Source organism: Panicum virgatum, chromosome 1K (assembly GCF_016808335.1).
Source record: "Panicum virgatum strain AP13 chromosome 1K, P.virgatum_v5, whole genome shotgun sequence".
Classification (NCBI taxonomy): domain Eukaryota; kingdom Viridiplantae; phylum Streptophyta; class Magnoliopsida; order Poales; family Poaceae; genus Panicum; species Panicum virgatum.
This window is the reverse complement of record NC_053136.1, coordinates 52,530,491-52,554,533: the sequence shown is the minus strand read 5'-3', so window position 1 is coordinate 52,554,533 and position 24,043 is coordinate 52,530,491. Positions and strand designations below refer to the sequence as shown.

General features: G+C 49.9%; 5 protein-coding genes and 1 non-coding gene across 7 annotated transcripts; 5 read left to right on the top strand and 1 right to left on the bottom strand.

Moving 5' to 3' along the window:
* Nucleotides 1-1,985: 1,985 nt before the first annotated feature.
* Nucleotides 1,986-4,970, top strand: LOC120642857 (protein DCL, chloroplastic-like). The gene is made up of 3 exons (XM_039919468.1): nt 1,986-2,650; nt 4,188-4,302; nt 4,558-4,970. The coding sequence occupies exons 1-3, from the start codon at nt 2,214-2,216 to the stop codon at nt 4,729-4,731; spliced, it is 726 nt and encodes a 241-aa protein (XP_039775402.1). The 5' UTR covers nt 1,986-2,213; the 3' UTR covers nt 4,732-4,970.
* A 1,538-nt stretch (nt 4,971-6,508) lies between these two features.
* Nucleotides 6,509-10,371, top strand: LOC120642833 (ferredoxin--nitrite reductase, chloroplastic). 2 transcript variants are annotated; one of them, XM_039919453.1, is made up of 4 exons: nt 6,509-7,172; nt 8,607-8,961; nt 9,064-9,352; nt 9,440-10,371. In XM_039919453.1, the coding sequence occupies exons 1-4, from the start codon at nt 6,524-6,526 to the stop codon at nt 10,178-10,180; spliced, it is 2,034 nt and encodes a 677-aa protein (XP_039775387.1). In that variant the 5' UTR covers nt 6,509-6,523; the 3' UTR covers nt 10,181-10,371. The 2 variants fall into 2 exon arrangements, with proteins under 2 accessions (XP_039775387.1, XP_039775377.1); XM_039919443.1 differs by having other exon boundaries at nt 9,064-10,371.
* Nucleotides 10,372-10,654: 283 nt separating this feature from the next.
* On the bottom strand, nt 10,655-11,260 carry LOC120642846 (alpha-amylase type B isozyme-like). Its single transcript, XM_039919458.1, has 2 exons — nt 11,171-11,260; nt 10,655-11,075 (listed from the first exon to the last, which is right to left on the bottom strand). The coding sequence occupies exons 1-2, from the start codon at nt 11,243-11,245 to the stop codon at nt 10,824-10,826; spliced, it is 327 nt and encodes a 108-aa protein (XP_039775392.1). The 5' UTR covers nt 11,246-11,260; the 3' UTR covers nt 10,655-10,823.
* A 689-nt stretch (nt 11,261-11,949) lies between these two features.
* Nucleotides 11,950-12,022, top strand: TRNAA-CGC. The gene has a single exon. It is a non-coding gene; the product is annotated as a tRNA-Ala (tRNA).
* A 1,005-nt stretch (nt 12,023-13,027) lies between these two features.
* LOC120642822 (alpha-amylase-like) lies at nt 13,028-15,229 on the top strand. The gene is made up of 4 exons (XM_039919431.1): nt 13,028-13,296; nt 13,387-13,519; nt 13,655-14,466; nt 14,558-15,229. The coding sequence occupies exons 1-4, from the start codon at nt 13,207-13,209 to the stop codon at nt 14,807-14,809; spliced, it is 1,287 nt and encodes a 428-aa protein (XP_039775365.1). The 5' UTR covers nt 13,028-13,206; the 3' UTR covers nt 14,810-15,229.
* A 1,675-nt stretch (nt 15,230-16,904) lies between these two features.
* On the top strand, nt 16,905-18,092 carry LOC120642816 (ethylene-responsive transcription factor ERF109-like). Its single transcript, XM_039919420.1, has one exon. It carries the CDS (start codon nt 17,060-17,062, stop codon nt 17,834-17,836), a length of 777 nt encoding a protein of 258 aa, XP_039775354.1. The 5' UTR covers nt 16,905-17,059; the 3' UTR covers nt 17,837-18,092.
* Nucleotides 18,093-24,043: the final 5,951 nt, after the last annotated feature.

Sequence of the window (24,043 nt, the reverse complement as noted above, 5' to 3'; positions counted from 1 at the left end):
CGTTGTTGGCCCTGCTGATCATGTTTGAATTGTACTAACCACATACCGGGAGTAGGAGGTAGTCGAAACCGGTAAACCTAGTACTGTCTTGTTTCGAAAGTACAGAACTTCTACCCACCCCTTAGGGCAGTCGAGTGGCCGCGGAGAATTGGGATGCATATGTTTACTTTTGGTGGTCTCTCGTAGGGCTCGGTTGACTATATGCAGGTGGGGCGGTTCTGTAGTTCGAGGCGGGGAGGGGAATGGTTGGTTCGTATTGTCCGACGGGGCAAATATGTGCCGTGTTGGTTAGGTCCACCTTGCAAGGTTAAATCAGATCGATTCGCCGTCAGTCGCTCTCGGACATGAGCACCTTGATCTCCGAGTCACATCGTAGTAAGGAAATGAAACGAAATGATATAATACATGTTGATGTTATTTAATCAATTATGTTTTCACATTGATTGTTATAGATCTGCAAATCATAGATGTGTAGCAACTTTATAACTATAACTTGTAGCTAAAATTTTGAAATTAAGAATCTACCCTTAGATGCTTTTCTGCAAATAAATCCACCAGGCAGAAAGCTTTGCATGTCTAAATATGTGGGCTAAGTATACCCAAAAGTCGGGTAAGTCTTGCTGAGTATTAGTATACTCAGGGTTTGTTGTTTACCATGTTTTAGGTATAGAAGCTAACCAGGATTCGCATCAGTGGGCTCGATGTGACGTCCTCACATGTTCTTTGTTATCGTTTTGTTTTATTGGTTCTCAATCAAATTTCCTTCTCTCAGGTCATATTCTCTTCCGCTGCTGTCATTTATTTTATGTAAATTCTAAATTTAAAGTTGTTTTGTAAATATTTATGTTATTATCTATTTTTGTGAAATTATATTATGCTGGTACCGTCTGTGCTCGCCGTCGCGCGAGACTTCTGGTGTGTTTCGATCGGCCTGTGGGTTGGAAACAGGCTGTCAGGTTACACTTAATTAAGCTAATGCGCCTGATGCGTTGAAATGATGGCCATTATGCTTAATTAAGCCATTTAACTTGGCGGTTCTGTCACATCTCCCCCCTAGCTAGCTTCTGGCTTTATCCTCTTGCAGTGCCACACTGCTGAAACTGTGCCTCTTGTAACCTCACCGGGTTCTCCCGGCATCTATGAAAGTTAATTCAGGTGGGGACTGTTCGTCCCCCCCCCCCCGTGGCGATACATGTCGGTTGGCCGATCCATCCATCGTCGTATCGTACTGTGATGCTTTACTTTGTCATTACTTGCATGGTAGTGTTTGTTATAATCGCTGGGGTGATGATTGGTTTGCATGGTAGTGTTTGTTCTGTTTGGAGTAGTTCGGATACACCTCGTGTTTGTAATATGTGTGCTCATGAACTAGCTCGTTCAGGCCTAGATAGGGACCCGGATCGGCCAAACATATGGTTTGATCCCCTCTCAGACTTTGTAACACGTCTTGTGGGTCGCGATTCGGCTGTCCCAACGGATGAATAAAGCATGAGCTGAGCATGAGTCAAAAAACAGAGAGATCCTCTTAGGATAGTCTCGAGCTTAGGCACAAGACCGTGCGTGTGGGCCGAACTGTCGTCGATGCAGGAGACTCCAGGGCTTTTGCACCATCGAATCGAATGCCCAGCTTTCATAATAGCACGGGCAGCAAGTCTTCCGGCCCATGGGCTACGCCTCGTCGTAAGAAGAGCTCGTTTGGGCCGCTAGCTGCGTCAAGCTAGCACAAATCCGGGTAGGAATCTCCAAAGCCTGAGCCCACAAAATTAGTTTGGCCCAGAGGATGTGCATTTAGGCCGAAATGTACTACACATGCTCTCCGAAATATCACTGCCTCCTTTCCGTTCGCCGCTGAGCAGCCGGGGCTCGTGGCCTCGCCAACGAGGTCTGGGTCTGGGTCTGGCGCTCCCTGCTCTCCCGTTCCCGTGTCCCTGACTCCCTGGGCAGGAACCGAACAGAACCACAGGGCACAGACCTATCCACTCCTCCATGCAGCTCCGCGGCTAACTTCCCAGCCACTACTTGCGCCATCCCCACGCGCCGCGAGGCTCCACCCAAAACCACCGCCCCCGTCGGATTCGCAAAACCCCCGACGAGCCGCCGCCGCGCGACGCCTTCCACCCACCTCCGCCGCGGGAGGCCGGGCCCGTGACACAGCGCGCGCCGTCCGTACCATGCCGTGACGCCCGGACCCGCCCACCCCCGAACCGGCCCACATGCACTTCCCCTCGCCGCGCGCGCACGCCATGGCCGCGCCGGCCCTCGCCCGCCCTTGTATCCTCCCCGGCTCTCACCTCGCCTCGACCTCTTGCCTGCTGCTCCTCCGGGGCCGGGGGCGCGGGCACGGGCACGGGCACGCGCACGGCCGCGCGGTGGCGGCGGTGAGGGCGCGCGAGCAGGGCGCGGCGCCGCCCGACCCGGCGGCCATCCTGCGGCGGCCCGAGGTGGCGACGACGACGTCGGCGGAGGAAGAGAGGGACGTCGACGCGGGCTCTTCGCTGGATGGCCCGGTGGAGGAGGAGGCGCCCGAGGAGGTAGGGGTTCGGGGCAGGGGGAAGGCGCCGGAGAGGGAGTGGGTCGACTGGGAGGACCTTATCCTCGAGGACACCGTGCCGCTCGTTGGCTTCGTCCGGATGATCCTCCACTCCGGCAAGTACGCAACTTCTCCTCTCGACGCCTTTTGCTTTGACGACTAGCACCAGGAATTCATTAGTAATTTTGTCATTCAGCCTGAATTTTAGTGTAGTCACTGGAATTATTTTTGCTGTGCACGTACGCCCGTAGCCAAACGCAATTCATCGAACAGATGGTGTGTGTGACCTATGCTTATGACACTGCAATGCAAATGACTATTAACCATTGATGGAGACACAACTGGACCAATTTACATTGCAGTGTCTCCATCGACCCTAAACCCTAAACCCTAAACCCTCATATAGTGGCGGCATCTAGATTGGTATTGGACAACACAATATGCCCTATGCTGAGAAATCAATGAATGAGGGGAAATTGGCTGAATGGGGGTTCATTTAATTGGTTGGATGAACATATCACAGATTATACGTTAATATAAATTATATATTGCAATTTGAGGGGAAACCACACAATAACAGGTTTCAAGCAAACTGACGATATCTCCCACGCCTCATACATGCTTGTACGCTTACGGCTTACCCTTAGCATATCCTCTTTCTTATTACCTGATCAAACTTTATTACCGTCTTAAGTTAATCGGGCAACTGGCAATTTGTGACGGCCTATATGCTAACAATGTCTGAAATACAACTTGTTGTGGAACCATCTGAACTGTACAGCACGAATAGGTGATTAATGCTGAAATGTGTACCCTTCCTGATTAGGGTCCACCTTTTCCTCTTCACCATCCTTTTCACATTTCTCCGAAGACCTTGAAATCTTCCTAGTTACTAACAGCTTTGCATCATTTCTACAAACACTCAGTTATAGTGTATCAAGCTAGCTCATTCAGTCAGCAGAACTGGTTCATGCGCTCACTTCTTTTGCTGCCTGTGATGGAATGATTTGGGTTTAGGCAACTGATTGAGTCATGATGTTTGCTAAGATATCATGCAACTTGTGTCATGACGTATAGTTGAATTCTACTCTTTTTTTCATCCTGCAGAAGAAGGCAACTTTGCAAAATTCAGTTAGTTTCACTCTATCCAAGTTTCTCATAAAAAAATGAGCTCATTGCATTGTGTAGAACATGAAACTGTTCTGTAAAATTTGGTCCATTCTACTATGCTATTAATTTACCATGGCCTTGCCATGTGAAACATAGCATACTTATGATTACTATGTCAATAAATAAGAAATTTGCATTGTTACTTGCAACATATGCTGTTTGTTATTGTGGCTCCTGACTAATGGACCATAGTAATTTAGCACTTGATTTGCTTTATGATAAGTCCTTTATGGTACTGGCCTACTAGGCATGCCATGTGGTTCCACAATCATCCAACAATCAGCAAGATTCAATTTTAAAACAGAACTGACTACAGAAGCCTGAGGATACAACAGTGTGTTGTTAGGCTGAATTGGACTTTCGTTTGTATCCACCTTTTACCATCAGGAAGTATAACTTTCTTCCTAAGCTAGTTGTTGTAACTTGCAGTCTGTGCTATAACTTCATATCTTTATATTGTTAATTTCACCTAGAGAAATTGTTGCAGGTATGAAAGTGGCGATCGGTTCAGTCCTGAACATGAAAAGGCGATCCTGGAAAGGTTGCTTCCATTCCATCCACAATATGAGAAGAAAATTGGATGTGGTATTGACTACATCACGGTGAGTTGTCTTAAACCAGCCTAGATATTATCTTTAATAAATGGAGCTTAAGAAAATAAATCAGCGACCATCTCAGCATCCCTTGTTGCTTCTGAGTTTTGACTTTGTTTCGCAGTATAGTCACATGATGGCAATAAATATCAGAGTTTTTTCTATTATGGATAGAGATGTATTTTGTATTGTATACTATTGTTGAGAGTTGCCTTCGTTATCATCTGACTTCTTTGGGAACTAACAATTAGTATAATTTTCCAGGTAGGATTACATCCAGAATTCGAAAACTCAAGGTGTTTATTCATAGTTAGGAAGGATGGTGAGCAAGTTGATTTTTCTTTCTGGAAGTGCGTCAAAGGTCTCATCCGACAAAAGTACCCCATGTATGCAGACAGTTTCATTCTCAGGCATTTCCGCAGGAGACAAGATTACTGAAGTAGATGCTCGAGTGCTTGTTTCCGTGTAACATTTCTGTGATATTGATTTGTCCACATGGGCTTTAATATCCTGCGATTTCGCATTTGTTGAAATCCATGTGGAGTGGTAGGTTCCAAAGAAGTAAAGATCGCTTGCAGATGGAATTTTGGTGCTCCAGTACTAGCTTGTTGTTATACTGTAGTTATGTGTTTATGTTATTTCTTCTATTTGCTTAATGCACAGGTGGTATCTGATCACGAAAGAATTGTCTCCTATAAATAGAGCTCTAGGAGTTGAGATGAGTGTAAAATTTTCACACTAAATCCAGTATTGGCTAAGGTCTCATTTGGATCCAACTGTTAATAGGTGAAAGTGCTGAAGTTTAGCATCAGTGCATTCAAATAGAAGTGCTAACGGGTGGACAAAATTTTAATCAAAATTTAAAAAAATAGTAAGTAAGATGTTAAAGTTTAGCACTTAACTTTAATACGTCCAAACAGACCCTAAATATTGCCACACCTATCAAAAGTTGGTAGTTGGCAAGACTATTGTTTCTGTGGTACATAATAATCGAAGTTTCGCGTTTTCTGCCAATAAGTTTCGGAATTGCTCATTTCGACATTTCGTCTTTTCCGAGTATAAGAGACAACACAACAGATTTCATGCTGGCAACTTCTCGCCCGAACGAGAGCAGCGGCAGACGCTTCCAAAATTCAGATAGGAAACCGTAGGATCCCAGCGAAAACGAGCGTGTTCGCCTCCCGCAGTCCCGTGGCCGAGTCGCCGAGACGCCCCCGGGCCAAGAGGCGCCCCGCCCGCTACCTGGCTGGCCGGCTGCCTGGCTGGCCGCTGAGACAATACGATGGATTGGATGGGCACGTCGCCCTTGTACGCGCATCAAAGGGCAAAGTCCCCCGGCCGCGGCGTGTGGCCTCCAAACGTATGGCCGTTGCTGGCTGCTCGGCCTCGGCATGTAGCCCCCGCACCCACACCGCTCGGTCCGGGTCCGGCCAGAGCAGAGCAAAGAGAAGCGAGCACACGCCTCTGTCGCCGGACCCGTGCGCGGGCGTCACGCCGGCGAGCGACACCGACCGACCCTTGAGGCGGCTCATGGGGCGCTTCGCTTTTCCCTTCGCCGGTGTACCTGGTCGCCGATTGTTTAAGTTATCGCAGGTTCGTGTGTGTGTGTGTGTGGCCTTGGCCTCGATCTGATTGGCGAGTTAACTAACTAGCGTAGCACACGAGCTTTCTTTTCTTGGTCACCCCCTCCCCCGCATGTTAGCCGCGTACCTGGGCTGCCCGGCGAGATAACCAAACTGCCCTGCCCGGCTCTTGGATGTCCGGTCTGGGTGGGATGGAGGGACGCCTTCCTTCTCTGCCTGCTTCAGGCTTCAGCGATAAGCGAAGCGCCAAGCGGGGCCTGAAACCGGGCAAGCTTCGCCTCTCCTTTTGCTCCGAATCAGCTGATCGCCCCTTGGTTTCGTAGCCGTCTAGTCCACCTGAATATGATGAATTGATGAGTATGTATGTCATCTCCAGAAAATTTAGTTGCACAACTTCTTTTGTTCCAAAAAAAAGAGAGCAAAATGCAGCATATGCCATGTCAAGCAGATTGAAGTATGAGTACTTATCCTTCCGTTTAGGGTAAGTTAATTAGTTAAAAAAATCCAAAAAAAGTTAATTAGTTAAAAATAAGTTTTAACTATCTTATGATAAATGTTATATTTCTAATGCAAAAGTACATAAAAGTGCCAGCTCCGTTGTAAGAATAGAATGTAAATGCGTGAGGAAAAAAAAACACGAGTAGAACATGGTTTGTTGGAGCCTACTAGAGCCGGACCCAGCGGGACGTGGGCACGTCGGTAATTCTGCACCCGGTGGCTGCCATTTCGCGGCGCGCGGCATCTGCCCTCTTGAACTCCCCAAGGGCCAAGAAGCGGTGCGGCGCGGCCCCTCCCGCCCCACAATAAACATCCACACGCTCGCCACCCATGGCCACCACCACCGCCGCAGCACAGGCACAGCAGCCGCGGCAGCAGTGCCACCGCCACCGCCACCAGCAGCCATGGCCTCCTCGGCGTCCCTGCAGCGCTTCCCCCTGCCCTCCGCGCACGCGGCGTCGTCGTCCTCGTCCCGCCGGCGCCCCGGCCGCGCCAGGGCGGCCGTCTCCGTGCCGTCGCCCACGCCGGCGGCGGGCGAGGTCCCCGCGGAGCGGCTGGAGCCGAGGGTCGAGCAGCGGGCGGGAGGGTACTGGGTGCTCAAGGAGAAGTACCGCACGGGGCTGAACCCGCAGGAGAAGGTGAAGCTGGAGAAGGAGCCCATGGGGCTGTTCATGGAGGACGGCATCAAGGACCTCGCCAAGATCCCCATGGAGGAGATCGACGCCGCCAAGCTCACCAAGGACGACGTCGACGTTCGCCTCAAGTGGCTCGGCCTCTTCCACCGCCGCAAGCACCAGTGTACGTCCGTCCCCTCTCTGCGCAAGCGCAATGCTAATCGCTTACTTGCCGTCGCCGGCAATGCATTCTGTTGCGATTTGGTTTCAGGCGATTATCAAGAATTTGCTTGTATATACTCTGTTCTTGATGCACTACTAGTTACGTACTTGTTCGCGGTAGATGATTGCTCGCTTATGGTGGATAATGGTTTATGACTGGCCTGCACTGTAGTCTCACTGCACGTTCGATGCTTCCATCTGACCATCACCATGTGCTCAACTGCTCATGCTCCTTTTGGGCTTGATCTGCATAGTGTTTTTTTTTTACCCAAGGGGCTCTGTGTATGGTTTATTGCGTGAATCACAGCGTCAGGTAGTTTTTTCTTTCACGGCTGAATAATGCGTATTGGGGGGATTTACCAAAATGTGTTTGTGAATTGGTTACTCATTTGCAAATGTGCGTGTACTTTGTTTGGAGCCTCAGGGTAAGGTTTGTTTGAGCTTCCTGGCAGCTTCTCAGTGTGAAAAGCCAGCAGAAGCTCAAACAAATATCGAACTTCTCTCGCAGCTTTAGGAAAGCTGGAAGTTCAGAAAACCTAAGTTTATATGAAAAACTCAATTCTATAAGCTTTTTGTTGCTTTCGAGCTTAGAAAACTAAATATATTTTTGTAAAAGCTAGTGTTGGATTTTCAGAACTAAAAACACAACAACAATTTTTCAGAAAAAGCTCAAAAGTCTTATGTAGGATGAAAAAAAAAACTTTCCTTGCGACCCAAAATCCCAACTCGATCTCAGACTCATCTTGGAGACTTGGACTTCATTGGATTTTTTTTTTCCTTAAAAAAGGCTCAGCTTCGACTTGTGAGTAGGCAATACTAGAAAATTTCTTGGTGGCATCAAGGGATTGGTTGCAACAGTATACTGTGAGATTCTTTTATATACGACGCCTGTACTAAAATACACCTGAAGGGCCAAAGGTCAAGTATCCCAATCGTGCAAACGAAATGACACGTACTAGCTCTCTCAACGCTTGGGAAGTGTTTTCATAATTTTTTTCCCCTTGTGGCCTGTTCCTTGTTAAACAACACAACGTGCCTCCTAGTTCAAAACCAACTTGTGGATTCCTGATTCGTACTGTATGGTAGTTTCGTTCCTTTGCCTTTTCTTTTGGAACAATTCCGTTTCTGGGTAGAACCGTCAGACTTAAAGTTCTTTGGTGTCCGATATGCAGCAGAAACTTTGTTTGTACCTTCCATATACAGAGCACGAATATGCTTGTTTCCAGAGTTTCCAGTTCCGTTGTTGGCTTGGTTTATCCCAGACCGATGAGGATAGAGACGTGTTCTGGGAGAACATTTCTTTCTCCGATTGGGAAGATACTAACCATGTTCGGCTGGGCATCATGAACGGCCGGTTGATTGATGCGTTGCCCTCCTGTGCTGTGGTGTCCTGCAGACGGGCGGTTCATGATGCGGCTGAAGCTGCCCAACGGCGTGACGACGAGCGAGCAGACGCGGTACCTGGCGAGTGTGATCGAGGCGTACGGTGCGGACGGGTGCGCGGACGTGACGACGCGGCAGAACTGGCAGATCCGCGGGGTGACGCTCCCGGACGTGCCCGCCATCCTGGAGGGGCTCCGCGCCGTCGGCCTCACCAGCCTGCAGAGCGGCATGGACAACGTGCGCAACCCCGTCGGCAACCCGCTCGCCGGCGTCGACCCCGACGAGATCGTCGACACGCGCCCCTACACCAACCTGCTCTCCTCCTACATCACCAACAACTCCCAGGGCAACCCCACCATCACCAACCTGTGAGTCCTCTTCTTCTTCTTCGCATTGCGATGCCAATCCTCCTGGACACGCCTCAGTCTCAGTGACACGGCTAGCTGCTGCTTCTGGTGATGGCATCGCAGGCCGAGGAAATGGAACGTGTGCGTGGTCGGCACGCACGACCTGTACGAGCACCCGCACATCAACGACCTGGCGTACATGCCGGCGCTCAAGGACGGCAAGTTCGGCTTCAACCTCCTCGTGGGCGGGTTCATCAGCCCCAAGAGGTGGGGCGAGGCGCTGCCGCTCGACGCCTGGGTCCCTGGTGACGACGTCATCCCGGTCTGCCAGGCTATCCTCGAGGCGTACAGGGACCTCGGCAACAGGGGCAACCGCCAGAAGACGCGCATGATGTGGCTCATCGACGAACTCGTAAGCAAGGCCTCCCTCCTTCAATTTGAATATCCGATTCATGATGCTTCAGCAGCTGACGACGAGAACACATTGCTTATTATGCAGGGGATGGAGGTGTTCCGGTCGGAGGTGGAGAAGAGGATGCCGAACGGGGTGCTGGAGCGCGCCGCGCCGGAGGACCTCATCGACAAGAAGTGGCAGCGCCGGGACTACCTCGGCGTGCACCCGCAGAAGCAGGAGGGCCTCTCGTACGTGGGCCTGCACGTGCCCGTCGGCCGGCTGCAGGCGGCGGACATGTTCGAGCTCGCGCGCCTCGCCGACGAGTACGGCTCCGGCGAGCTCCGCCTCACGGTGGAGCAGAACGTGGTGCTCCCCAACGTCAGGAACGAGCGGGTCGGCGCGCTGCTCGCGGAGCCGCTGCTGCGGGAGCGCCTCTCGCCGCGGCCGTCGCTTCTGCTCAGGGGCCTGGTGGCGTGCACGGGCAACCAGTTCTGCGGCCAGGCCATCATCGAGACCAAGGCGCGGGCGCTGCAGGTGACGCGGGAGGTGGAGAAGCGGGTGGCCGTGCCCCGGCCCGTGCGGATGCACTGGACCGGCTGCCCCAACAGCTGCGGCCAAGTGCAGGTGGCGGACATCGGCTTCATGGGCTGCCTCACCAAGGACGGCGACGGCAACATCTGCGAGGCGGCGGACATCTTCGTCGGCGGCCGCGTCGGCAGCGACTCGCACCTGGCGGACGTGTACAGGAAGGCCGTGCCGTGCAAGGACCTGGTGCCCGTCGTGGCCGACCTCCTGGTGGAGCGGTTCGGGGCCGTGCCCAGGGAGAGGGAGGAGGACGAGGAGTAGGAGCAGAGCACCCACCGGGACGTCTTCAGAATCAGAGCCGACTTGCCGTTCCTTCTTTCTTGTAAAGTAGACGCTGCTGCCTTGTTCCATGGCACGATTTGTTTTTGGTGGTGTTGTAGCAAAAAAGCTAAGGTTCCCTTATTCACGTTACAGAGAATGCCGATAAATAAGAATCACAATGCTGCATGTCACCGATCCTGCTGCCGCTGCACATTGCCTGCCCTCAATTTCACCTTAAGTAGCCCAGCAATAAGATACATGCTCTGTTGGTACCAAAAGTCATCACAGTAGAACCTCAAGTCTTTGTGTAGATAAAGCCATTTCCTTCCAGTACAAGTGCATTGGAGTGAAAAATGAATTAATTTCACACTCTCACCCCTTCCAGTACGTATGGATTGGAGTTGTTTGTTTCCAGACAAAGCCTGAAGGAAAACCAAGAAGCCACTTTATGATTCCCAGTCATGCATCATTCATAACAAGAAAGTCTGTATTGGGTATTCATAAAACCGTACAAAATGTATGCCATTCATCCTCAATTTGTTTACGGATGAACTTAATTTTTACTACATTGACAGTTTTCAGAGTATGAAGGTCAAATCTTCTAAGGCTCTGTGTGCCGGGCGTACGGAGGCATAAATCTGTCTCAGATTTTCTCCCAGACGGCGTAGCCATCGCCGTGCGCCACAACCTGGAAACCTGCTGGGATGAGGTTCCCACAATCGAACCTTGATCCGATCTTCACGATGACCTTGCCGTCGATCTCAGCGAGGTAGAGGTCGGCGTCAGCCTCGATGATGCGCAGCTCGCTGTCCGGCTGGATCCCGTGGCGGTCCCTGATGGAAACCAGTTGCGCGATCTCGTTCTTGAGGCCCCAGTCGAAGAAATGATCGTAGAACTAGGAGAGGAAATCCAAAAATTTCTTCAGTGATCACGATCGTGTGCGTGTCAGTTTAGAGCTTAGAACATAGAAGTATTACTAATGTAACTCACGATCATTGGGGTGCCGGGGTGCGTGAGGATGTAGGCGTAGCCTTGCATGACCTTGTCGGCGGGGAACGGCCACATGTGCTGCGTCGAGCCGGTGTCGTGGTTGTCGATGAAGGTCACGGCCTTGGCCGGCCACCACCCGTTGAAATACTCCCTCCATTTTAAATCTAGATACATAATTTTTTCCATATATCATAGTGTTTATATACGTGCATAGCAAAGTCTATGTATTTAGATTTGCCAAAATGACTTACAATTTGGAGCGGAGGGAGTAGATCTCAACAACACTTGGAGAAGCTGGTAGCATAGATTGCTAGGATGGCGTGCAATTGGTTAATTCTGTGTCCAGTGGATAAAAAGAGATGCATTAGCAAGTGCCATCTCAAGATCAGGGAGAATAGCTTACTGAAGAACAAAATTGGCAAAGATTCGGAGGCGTTTCTACTGAAAAGTTCATCAACCCAAAGTGATGGGTCAGATCCCTGCGCATGGAGAAATGGTTCAGATCTGACAAAACCAGGAAGCCGTCGGTGAGAGATTGGTTAATAAAGATAAGAAAGTGTATATTTGACTTTTCTTTTCTTTTTTTGAAGAGTATGACTTTTCTTTAATTACTAGCTCGTGCTAGATCACAATGTGTTATACTCAGTTATGGAACTGGAACACGGTGAATGAGAGTCATGTTCTTCAGGAATCTCAAGTTTTGCAAATAAAAGGAGATGCAAATAAAAGGAGGATTTTCTCTCAGATAAAGGTTATCTAACCAACACTGCAGCATCGAAGGGTACGTAGCTCATATGGTAGAGCGCTCGCTTCGCATGCGAGAGGCACGGGGTTCGATTCCCCGCGTCTCCATTTTTTTGGTCGTTTTTTTATGGTACTTTTTTTCCTTTTTTATGGTACTTATTTTTTCCTTTTTTTTTTAACTGTGATCAGGTATTCAGGTTATCAAACATTCCCTGATGAGTGTGCCATCCAAACTCTTGTGCGCATTCAGTTGAGAACTTTGAGTTGGTGCGGTTCACTTCAGATTTCTGAAAACTGAAATGGCATCTCACAACTTATCAGACAATTAATCCTTGCAGGCAAAGGGAGTGTGCATATGGCAAGTTCGACTGCTCGAGCAATGGCCAGGAAGGGTACTTTGGATTCGAAAAGGATGCGGAGAGTTGCAACCGCCTCCATATTTCTTTTTCTCCTTGGAGTACCAACCGAATTAAATCGGGCCAATTTTTGCTGTGCCTTACGTTATCCTCGCCAAGAAATCGACGTGGATCACTTATGGTTCTCGAACGAATACAGCTCTGGATAAACTCCACCAGTTGCTTTTGATCCGGGTATGGTAGGGTACAGTAGTCGTCGAGTGGTTCAGATTGTCTGTTGGAAATTTCTAGGGCTCCTTTTCAAAAAAAAAAAAACTTGGGCTCGAAGCTCATCCCCTAGAGTTGTCCGCTTCGAGAGATGCACCATATCCTGAAACGAACGTGTAGATCCTACTACCGCAAGTGATGGAGAACTACGGCTTGCATAGTACTGCATGTCGATTGCTTCTCCTGTTCTGAACATTCGTGCAGATTTCTTTTGCAATTCGCAGTCGATTTTGATCAGCGTCGTCGTCGGAAGTCGGAACTCACGTCAAGCAGGCAAGCAGCAAACGCCATCACTTTCTTTCCCCGCCAATGGCGTGGAGGCAGCTCCGCCGCGTAGACGCTTGAAGATCGCTCACGTTATCTGCAGGCCGCAGCAGTAACTGAAATACGTATTGACCGGTGCTGCCTTTCGGATCGGACAGGGCTCCGTCATTGGCCGTTAGGTCGCCTACGGGCTCACCGGCCGATGACAAATTCCGGCGGCGTTCGGCCGGCATTAATGCGCTGTCCCGAAGCACCGATCGAGCTCAGGCACGCCGCCGCAGAACGGCTGCAAGTTGATCGCTGGGGCTCCGGCATGGTCACCTATAAATACCCGGCCAGGCACACCGGCAAGCAACATCCAGCCATCTCCTCCATTTCCGATACACACCCGCAGAGCTAGAGAACATGGCGAACAAGGGATTCTTTCTAGTGGCTCTGTTCATCGCCCTTATTGGCCTGTCGTCCAACTCGGCAGCCGGGCAAGTCCTGTTTCAGGTAATAAGAATTAAGATCGTTGTCACTCGTCACTCTTATCGGTGCTGTGGTAGTCTGGACTGAGCCTGAATTCTTGCTACCTCCCGTCAGGGCTTCAACTGGGAGTCGTGGAAGCAGAACGGAGGATGGTACAACTTCCTGATGGGCAAGGTGGAGGACATCGCCGAGGCTGGCATCACCCACGTCTGGCTCCCTCCGGCGTCGCACTCTCTGGCCGAGCAAGGTGCTTTCCTTAGCTCTGTTTTATTCTGCAGCTCCCATCTGCATCACAGCAGTAGAGAAAAGTTGTATGTATATATAGCTTGGGTGTGCTGACGTGTCACTCTTCCACGTCTCCTTTGCGTGGTTACGTCCACAGGCTACTTGCCGGGTCGCCTGTACGATCTTGACGCATCCAAGTACGGCAACGAGGCGCAGCTCAAGTCCCTGATCGAGGCGTTCCATGACAAGGGCGTCAAGGTCATCGCCGACATCGTCATCAACCACCGCACGGCGGAGCACCAGGACGGCCGCGGCATCTACTGCATGTTCGAGGGCGGCACGCCGGACTCCCGCCTCGACTGGGGCCCCCACATGATCTGCAGCGACGACCGGACCTACTCCGACGGCACGGGCAACCCCGACACCGGCGCGGACTTCGGCGGCGCCCCGGACATTGACCACCTCAACACGCGCGTCCAGCAGGAGCTCATCGGCTGGCTCAACTGGCTCAAGACGGACATCGGCTTCGACGCCTGGCGCCTCGACTTCGCCAAGGGCTACTCCGCCGACGTCGCCAAGATCTACATCGACAACACCGAGCCCAGCTTCGCGGTCGCGGAGATATGGACCTCGCTGGCCTACGGCGGCGACGGCAGGCCTTACTACGACCAGAACGCGCACCGGCAGGAGCTGGTGAACTGGGTGGACCGCGTGGGCAGGTCCGGTCCTGCCACGACGTTCGACTTCACCACCAAGGGCATCCTCAACGTCGCCGTCGACGGCGAGCTGTGGCGGCTCCGCGGCGCCGACGGCAAGGCGCCCGGCATGATCGGGTGGTGGCCGGCCAAGGCCGTCACCTTCATCGACAACCATGACACCGGCTCGACGCAGCACATGTGGCCGTTCCCCGCCGACAAGGTCATGCAGGGCTACGCCTACATCCTCACGCACCCCGGCACCCCAATGATCGTGAGTCATCGCCTCTATGTCTGTTATTCGCTCTCTAAGTTGCCGTGCATGGCCGTGATGAACTGAAGAATTTTTTTGATTTCTTCCCCAGTTCTACGATCACTTCTTCGACTGGGGCCTCAAGAACGAGATCGCGCACCTGGTGTCCATCAGGGACCGCCACGGGATCCAGCCGGACAGCGAGCTGCGCATCATCGAGGCCGACGCCGACCTCTACCTCGCTGAGATCGACGGCAAGGTCGTCGTGAAGATCGGATCGAGATTCGATTGCGAGCACCTAATCCCCGAAGGCTTCCAGGTCTCGGCGCACGGCGATGGCTACGCTGTCTGGGAGAAAATCTGAGCCAAATCTGTGTCTCTGGCACGAAGAGCTTTTGCAGTTTTGATCTGCAAGTTTTTCTTACCTAATACGGGATAATTGCCACACCTCTATGCGAGATCAAGTACTTCATCCGTAAACAAGAAAGGATGAGGCATATATATTTATATAGTTGAGTAATAATGACATGTACTAATTTTTTTTCACTAGATATGAAATGGTGCATGGTTCTTACTATACGTCTACGGTCTAGTATCCAGCAACTACTGTACCACATAGTTTTTCAGGATTGCTTCATGACACCTGGGTGCGGGACTGCTGGCTCCTCTTGCCCGCCCATTTTTTTTTCCTTTTTCTTTTTCTTTTTCTTTTTTGTCCGTGTTTGTTACTCCTAAGTAGCATGTTTGGAAGGTAATGAAATAAAATTCTGTGGTTCTTAAGGTCTTTGGCACTTGAAATTCTAATTGCAGTGAATTTATCCTGGATTTATAATTAAGTTAAACTAAGGCCGCTTTTAATTATTTGGTGAACTAATTATCTTGTCTTAAACATTTTATGTCATGAAAAGGACGCAGCATCATAATTACAACTATTTTTATGCGATTCCTGAGTCTAATTGGTGTAATCAAAATTCGTTTTTGAGCTCCTTCGATGTACGTGATTTTTGCAGCACATTTAATCGAGATGTTCAACGCTAAAAATACCAAAGTATTATTTTATAAAATTCGGATATTGCTCGTACTCCGTATTTGTTTGTGAGGAAGCCTACAATTTTATTTTGGGGCCAAATTCAGAGATAGGCCGACAAAATTTAGAAATTCAGAGACAGGCGAGCAGGCGACTGACAGCGCTACTTGGTCGACGGACACGAACTCGTGTACTAGCTAGCTTTGGATCAGCCCCGGTCAACATGACAAGTTGAGAAGCCAGGACCCACCCGCCGGCCGACCTGACAGGGACGGGCACGCCGTGCGCCCGCGCCTATCCAAACCTGATCATTTTTTTTTTTCCCACCGGCTTCAACCACGGCGACGAGCCCGCCGACGAGGAGGACGCGACGCGCAGCGCCGGCCTCGCAGCCATGCATAGCTGTAGTCGGCTGTTAGCTGGTGGGGTGGGCCTAGGCCGGCCGACCTCATCGGCCCGGCGGCCCCTAATAAATACTAAAATTCTCTCCCACCGCTGATCGGACATGCAAGTGGGGTCCCGCGTGGGCCCATGCCGGCGCGCCACGGCGGGCCCGCTCTGACTTCTCTAAGTGGAGTGGTTTATTATTCAGTTCAACGCCTGGTCAAGGCAAGGGGTCCCCTCTCCTCCTCCCCACATGTGCAGATGGGTTTTCAGCGTTCGGTCCGCTAGGGCTAGGCTAGGGGGGCCAACCCCAAGTCCCAACCCCAAGCGGCGCACCGGCTGTGGAAACAGGCTGGGCACGAAGAGAAATGACTCGGTCTCAATCCACACTGACTAGTTTTTCTACTGAGTTTCTTTCTACACATGACGAAGAAAACAAGTAGAATGTGATATTGTTTGGACGAATTTATGTGGTGCTTTCATCTAGTTCCAGACTCAGCCCTGCTAGTGACGCTATTAGCGCTGTACTTCTCTGTTATTTGGGCACCAGCAAACGTTGACCCGGATTAACTAAGAACGTTTTTTCTACTACAAGCATCCAGAGATCGGCATACTGCTGATCAAAGATCGAAATGGTTTCAATGGCAGTAATTAATTTGAACACAAAGCTTGCAGTGCGGCGCACGAAATGAACGTGTGCCGATCGGGCTCATGATCTGCGCTAATCATAAGATAAGAACGCCAGATTACATGCACTATAAGATAGTAGTGTGTGAACTCTGCCAACAGATTAGATTAAGATACACTTTTCTCCCAAAATTAAAAAAAGGATTAAAGCGCACCACTATATGGCAGGGCGCCCGCTCGCTCCTCTGCTGGTAATCCGTATCTTAATTAATTAATTGTTCTTCGCCTCCGTTCCCACCCCATGACCGGAACGTGCGGCAATCCCCCGCCGCTTGGACTCCGCGTGCGCCTCGAGCCGGTGGCTCGCGGGCATGCCATGACGTCGTCTCGTGCTCTCACGGTATATAAAACCCATGGGCGCATGGCACCCTGAACACCAGGAGGCGAATCATCACGAGACAAAGAGAGAGAGAGGTTGACTCAGCACGTCGCTCGTCGACACTTTCGCAACACGAACCGGGCGCCACGTCGTCGCAGGGGCAGAGCCACAGCCGTCACCGCTACCCGGCTCCCGCCATGGCGCCGAGGCTGGAGCGCGGGGGGTTCCTCCTCCCGAACGCCGAGCAGGAGGACTCGCTCATCCTCCGCGCGCTCATCTCCGTCGTGTCCGGGGACAATGCCGTGCCCGCGCTGCTCCCGGAGGCGGCGCCGGCGGCGGTGGCTGCTGCGGCTCCCGCTCCTGCCGTGGCGTGCGCCGGGTGCGGCGCGGACGGGCCGTGCGCCGGCGGCTGCGAGACCATCGCCGCGGCGGGGACCGGGTCGAGCAGCGACAGCGAGGACGACGCGGGAGAGTGCTCCGCGAGCCGCGCGGCGGTCACCGGAGGCGTGGGCAAGCGGGGGAGGAGGAGGAGGGTGAGCAAGTACCGTGGCGTGCGGCGGCGGCCGTGGGGCAAGTGGGCGGCGGAGATCCGCGACCCGCACCGCGCCGCGCGCAAGTGGCTCGGCACCTTCGACACCGCCGAGGACGCCGCGCGCGCCTACGACGTCGCCGCGGTCGAGTTCCGGGGCCAGCGCGCCAAGCTCAACTTCCCCGCCGCCCAAGCTGCGGCTGCTGCTGCCGCGGCCCCGGCGCCGGCACCTTCCTGGGTGCCGGCCTCGACGTACCACCTCCTGCCGCCGCAGCCGCTGCCCGAGAGCCTCCACGAGAACTGCGGGTCGAACGCGGCGTCGCCGGCGCCGGCGCCGGCCTGGCAGCAGGGCACAAGGTCCGCGGCGAAGGAGCAGGACATCTGGGACGGGTTGAACGAGATCGTGATGATGGACGACGGCAGCTTCTGGTCGTCCATGCCATGAGCCAGCAGCATCGTCATTCGTCAATTCTTCCTCTTGCTTTCGCTCTCGCGAGATTCCTTGATTTCCCATTTGGTTGTGATTATTAAAAAACGAGTTGAAGAAGAAACAAACACTAGCAGCTAGATCCTACTGCACCTTTCGCGAGATCTTTTGCCATGGATGCGTAGGTAAAGTGAGGCCGATCTTTACAGGTTTTTGCAAAAAAGCCGTAAACGCATTAAAGTGAAACGGAATCTTGCTAATTTGAAGTACTAAATGAAGTCTATTTATAAAACTTTTTTGCATGCATGGGCTGTAAATCGCGAGACGATTCTAATGAGCCTACTTAATCCATGATTTGTAACAGTAATACTACAGTAATCATCCGCTAATTATTGATTAAATATGAATTAATTAGCATCATTAGATTCGTCTCGCGATTTACAATCCATCTATACAAAAAGTTTTACAAATAGACTTCATTTAGTACTTCAAATGCCCTCTTTACATCTTTACACAATTTTGCAAAATGAACTAAACACCCCTAAGTTTTCGTTGCTTAGCTGACAATGGCGGCAGGCAAGCGGTCAGCTGCCTGTAATGCTTGGTCGATCTGTTCGCCACCGTCGCTTTCATACGGTTTTACACTGCCTTTTGGGTTTTGACCACGACTATGGGCGACCGCCATGTTATCATTGTGAAGGTGGTCCTTATACATGTCAGACTCTAAAGCCACCTATAGCGATATAGCCTATTCATAAAAATTAAAAATATAATATCTTCTCTCTCTTAATGATCATCTTTCTCACTGCCCAATGTTTTGCGGGACCCACTTATAAAGACTATTTTTGCCACAAGCATTGTGGGGTGAGAAATAATTATTGACTGCTTTTGCTTTATACATTGCCCTTGCCCTGTCTAGCTATGTGAGGATGCTCATCCGTGGATCGAAACAGAAACTGCCGTTGGTCTCACTCGTTCACCGTCGTTCCCTTTGACCACGCCACCGGCACTGAAGAAAAGAAAAGAAAGGGGGAGAAGGAATGTGCTGTACAGGGATGCGTGCGGACAAGCAACTTCGATCTGTCCTCCGTTCTCTGCAAGGTACGCGCAGCACCGCCCAGAGCTGGCAACAGACTGCAGATTGGATTCGGAGTAGTATTGTTGCAAGTACAACAGCATATAAGATACAACCAAAAATACCTAGATTCTTCCTCTTTTTTACGCGCACGTACGGCGGTTCGCGGAAGGCACGTCTCGCGCTCCGCGAAGCCGATCGGCGTCCGGCCAAGATATCAAGTAGGTGGATCATCAATCACAATCAGGAGGTTCTCTTGACGTCTCTTTGAACTTTTAAATTAACTAGATTCTTCTAATTTTCTATTAGAGCTTTTGATTGAAAAACAAAACATTTTTCTTCAAGAGTCAGAATCCCTTGTGCTTCGCTCGAATCATTCTTGCAAGTAGATGGCCGGTGGAGCTTGCAACATTAGTATCACTAGTTTAAAATGCGTATCAACTCGGATATACATGTGGGTAAACTTTCGCAGCTTCGGAAGGGGAAAAAAACTTGGCAACCGGCGAAAATCTGTAGAAATTTTTTTAAGAAAAATTATTGCAAAAACTCTGCTATTTCATGAGGGGAAGCAGTCAAGCTCTGTCGAAAATAAAGTGAAGAAAATACCCAAGGCAGCGCTGTCTCCTTTTTTTTTTTTGAGTGGGCACCGCTGTCTCCTTTGCAGACCAGAACGGCCCAATCGGAGGCCCATTTTCTCTTACCGTGTCAGCCTGCCTGCATAGCAGCAGGTCGCGTTTTTTTTTTACATTTTTCAAAAAAAAATTTACAGAAATATATTTTGGTTTTTAAAATTTACAGTTCTATACCCCTACCGCCTGTTTGTAAACAAAAATAAAATTTATTTGCGAATCAGGCCTTGGTAGGGGCCTGCCGCCCCCCTGTCGGGCGGCAGGCCCCCTGCCGCCCTACCAGTTGGCGGCAGGGGGGCGGCAGGCTCTCTCCTCAAATATAAAACTCCGCCACTTTCCTCTGCGCCCTCATTTTGTGCCCACGAGATCCAGAGAGGGGAGAGGGAGAGAGGAGGGGTGAGGGAGGTAAAAAAACCGGCGAAGCCCTGCAGGATTTTGGATCCAAACCGCAGGTAACCAATATTTCTCAACTTTGTCATTCCAGTTTTTTTTGCATGTATAATTTTATGATTAGTATTTTTTATTATTGTAATCACTTAGGGTTCGGATTAGTGGTTATAATTGAAGGCATAGTATATTTGTAGATATTAGATTAACTAAAATGAAGTCTTTGCATGGCCAGATATGTCGAGCAAAGCGACATTTCAAGTTCATTACGGTGACTTCTATAGAATTACTCATGATTCCTATGGAGTAAATCTATCAGCATTGGAAAGAAGACAGTGCAGTCTAGACAAACCCCTAGAGAGGAGTTTTGAGTCCATACGGAAATGTCTTCACAGGATGTTCAATGTGAATTTAAAGACCCATTTGCTTACGATTCATACCTTGACTTTCTGGGAAGCTAAAGGGGATTTCTGGGAGTTGACGCATATAAGTAGTACGGAAGAATGGCAACATTACATGCACGCAGCTCTTGAAAGTGGGTGGCCTCTCGCAATGGTAATTCAGATTCACCAGAAGACCGGTGATTTAGGTGAAGGGTCAACACACACAACATCTGACTGCAATGAAGAGATGGAAGAGGATAAAGAAGAAGAGAACATGCAAGCTCCAGAACAAGAACCACAACCACAACCACAAGGTTTAGCAGATGAAGGCGAGCGGATACCTGGAATTGTGGAGGACATGGAGAAAGAAGACCAGGATGCACAAATAATAGAGCAATGTGGGGACTCATCGGACGATGAGGACGATGAGCGCTTCCCAGTGTTAGGTGAATGGCGTAAAGAGGGTTTTGGTAATCCAGTGGTACAAGATATTAGATGTCCAGAGTTTGAATACAGAGTGAATGAGGTCATACAAGGGGCAAAGTATCGTACCATTGAGGATGTGAAGGATACTGTGAAACTCTGGGCTGTATCTCTGAGGAAGGAATTCAGAGTACTGAAGTCTAGCAGCAAAGAATACGAGGTGAGGTGTGCAGATAGAGACTGTACATGGCGAGTGCATGCATATAAGGGAAAGTTCAAGACACACTGGGAATGTTCAATTGTTACACCACATACTTGTAGATTGACAGGTGTTGTGGGACATCATCGTAATATCACATCAACTTTCGTGGCTAAGAAGATGTATGGGGTGATTCTTGACAAAATGGATTATGAGCCTGCATTGATAATTAGGGACATTGAACAGAATTTCCATTATGTGATCAGCTATGCAAAGGCTTGGCGGGCTAAACAAAAAGTATTTGAGATGAGGTTTGGCACTTATGAAGCATCATATGACAACCTACCTCGTATGCTTGAAGCTATTGTGCACAGAAATCCTGGAAGTGCTTTTGATACATACAGTGTACCGAGCTTGTCAGGGGGGCCAAGCATTCTGCTGCGAGCTTTCTTCTGCATTGGAGCATGTGTGAGGGCATTCATTTACTGCCTTCCTGTTCTGTGTATTGACGGCACTTTCCTGACAGGGAAATATAAGGGAACAATATTGACGGCAATCGGAATTGATTGCAATAAGCAGATAGTTCCCATCGCCTTTGCCTTTGTTGAGAATGAGAACACAGAAAGCTGGTACTGGTTTCTTCAATGTCTGAAGATTCACGTTGTTGCTGGAAGGCCTAATGTTTGCCTTATCAGTGATAGACATGCAGGTCTACTTGCAGCTATAAGGCAGCTCCAAGAAGGTAGTCAATCTTCACGTCCTATATGGCCAGATGTTGTCAATAGGTGGTGTGTGAGGCATATGGCTGCTAACTTTTATGAGCGGTTCAAGAATAAAGATCTGATGAATTTGTTCAAACGATTGTGCACTCAGAATCAGCAGAAGAAGTTTGATGCTTTGTGGGGGTATAATTGATGACATGAGCGCTGAATTGCTTAAGAGCCAGGCCTCATCATCCAGCAGGAGACGTTCTACAGATTCATTAGTTGGACATGCTAAGCCATTTTCACAGTGGATTGATGATGCTCCTAAAGAGAAGTGGTCACTTCTGTATGACACAGATGGGAGACGTTATGGGATCGAGACGACCAACCATGCTGAATGTTACAATATGGTAATGCGTCGTGTTCGTGGATTTCCTCTTGTTGGCATTGTTGAGTTCATCATGTATGGATGTATAAGGTATTTTCGGGAGCGATACGCATCAGCCGCTCCCTTACTTAATGATCCAGGAGTGCATTTTTGCAGAAGGGTCAATGAGTACATGGAGAAAAAAATTGAAAAGTCTCGATTTCACTCAGTCATATCGATGGGCACAAAGGAGCAAAGATTTGAGGTATCATGCAGGGACAGGACCGGACAGGGTGTCCGCAGACAAAGGGTAATTCAAGAAGTTTTGATAACCATTGACGGGAGGGTGTTCTGCCGATGTCAGAAGCCAAAGGTGCATCACTTACCATGCTCCCATGTCATCGCGGCTTGTTCTGTATCTGGGTTAGATGATGCGTCCTTTGTTTCTCAATATTTCACAAAAGAAGCCGCAGCACAGACTTGGTGCCATGAGATATACGGCATCGGTATTCTAGGCCCATTCACTCAAAAAAATCCCAATCCAATGCTCATCCCTGATGCAGCTACGAAGCGGGGCATAGGCCGACGGCAAACATGTCGGATCCGGAACGGAATGGACGAGTCGGAGGCTGGAAAGAGGAAAAAACGTTGCAACTTGTGTGGAGCGGATGGTCACACTTACAAGAAGTGCCCACAACTTTCAGTACCCACTGCTGCTGCCGAGGCTGGACCTTCCGGGAATCCCATGGATGGATCGGCTCCACCTACAAGAATTCGCCGCATCTAGTTGTGCACATAACAGCTTGCAATGTATTTGTGTGTACGAAACTAAGTATATTATGTATTTGTCTCGAATTTGGTTGTAACGAATGAAACCTTTAATGTAATATGTTATGTGGTTTAATGAAGGACAAGTTAGGTGCGAGTAGGAGATCACAGGTTGCTACTGCTCAGCACGGCGATCACGGGTTTCCCAAATGTCGCATTCTTTGCCCAAATATACGTGACAAAAGACGACAACCCAATAGCAGTGCCCTTCCACCATATCAAAAAGATGTGACAACACAGCTACCACACCAGCTCATCTTTAAAGCAGTCTCTCTGGTGAGGACGACGGACCTGTCATTCTACAGTGAAGGTCTGTGGCGTGTAGTGGGGAAGGCGGAATGTAGGCGCAATGCAGTGCTGTGAGTCAGCATGCACAGAGATGCATCGAGTAGTCATTTCGAGAATCGAATCTAGCCTTTTCAGTGTTAGGTCATCTAGCCTATTCACTGTGTTATCATGTAGGCTTTTTAGGTGCATTTACACTCCACACTCCGAGTATCAGACCATTGTGCGCCTATAAATACTCCGAAGTTTGTGAACTCCCAGCAGCACTCAAACACCAAAGCTCATTTTATACCCAATGTCTGGAGGTGGGTCTAGCGGGAAGAATTACTACGGTTTTGGGAAAGGAAAAGGGGGAAGAAAGGGAGACCCCATAATATAGGAGGGGCCTCTTGGACCTGATTCCTTTCCGGAACCAGTGTTTGAGTTTCCGCCACAGCAAAAGAGTGAATTTACCAATGAAACTCCTCTTCAACAATACGATAACCGTAGAGAACCGTGGCCAAAATGCAGACATGGTGAGGACTGCTTAGTGCAGATGTGCACTGACGGGATGGATGACGGTCGGCGTTTCTTTAAATGTCCACATGCACGGATAATACTGGGTTGTTTTATTTCTTTTTATTCAATGAGACACCTTACATGAAATTTGTTTTGCAGTCTTCCGATGCTCCAGAAAACTGTGGTTTTACTAGGTGGGTCGATCCGGCACCAATTGATTCTGTTCAGGAGTTCATCGAGTACCTCCAGATAAAGATCTTTGATTTGGAATGCAAGGTGAACCATTATGAGGAAGTGAGCGAGGGTAACAAAGACGATGAAGTTGATGATACCAGCAATGCTGCCGGCTCACAGGACGAACCATGCACTATTACTTACTGCAACTGCCCTTGTCACAAGAAGAAGGGCCCTGCGCCTCCGGCACCACCGCCTGCACCACCTGCAATG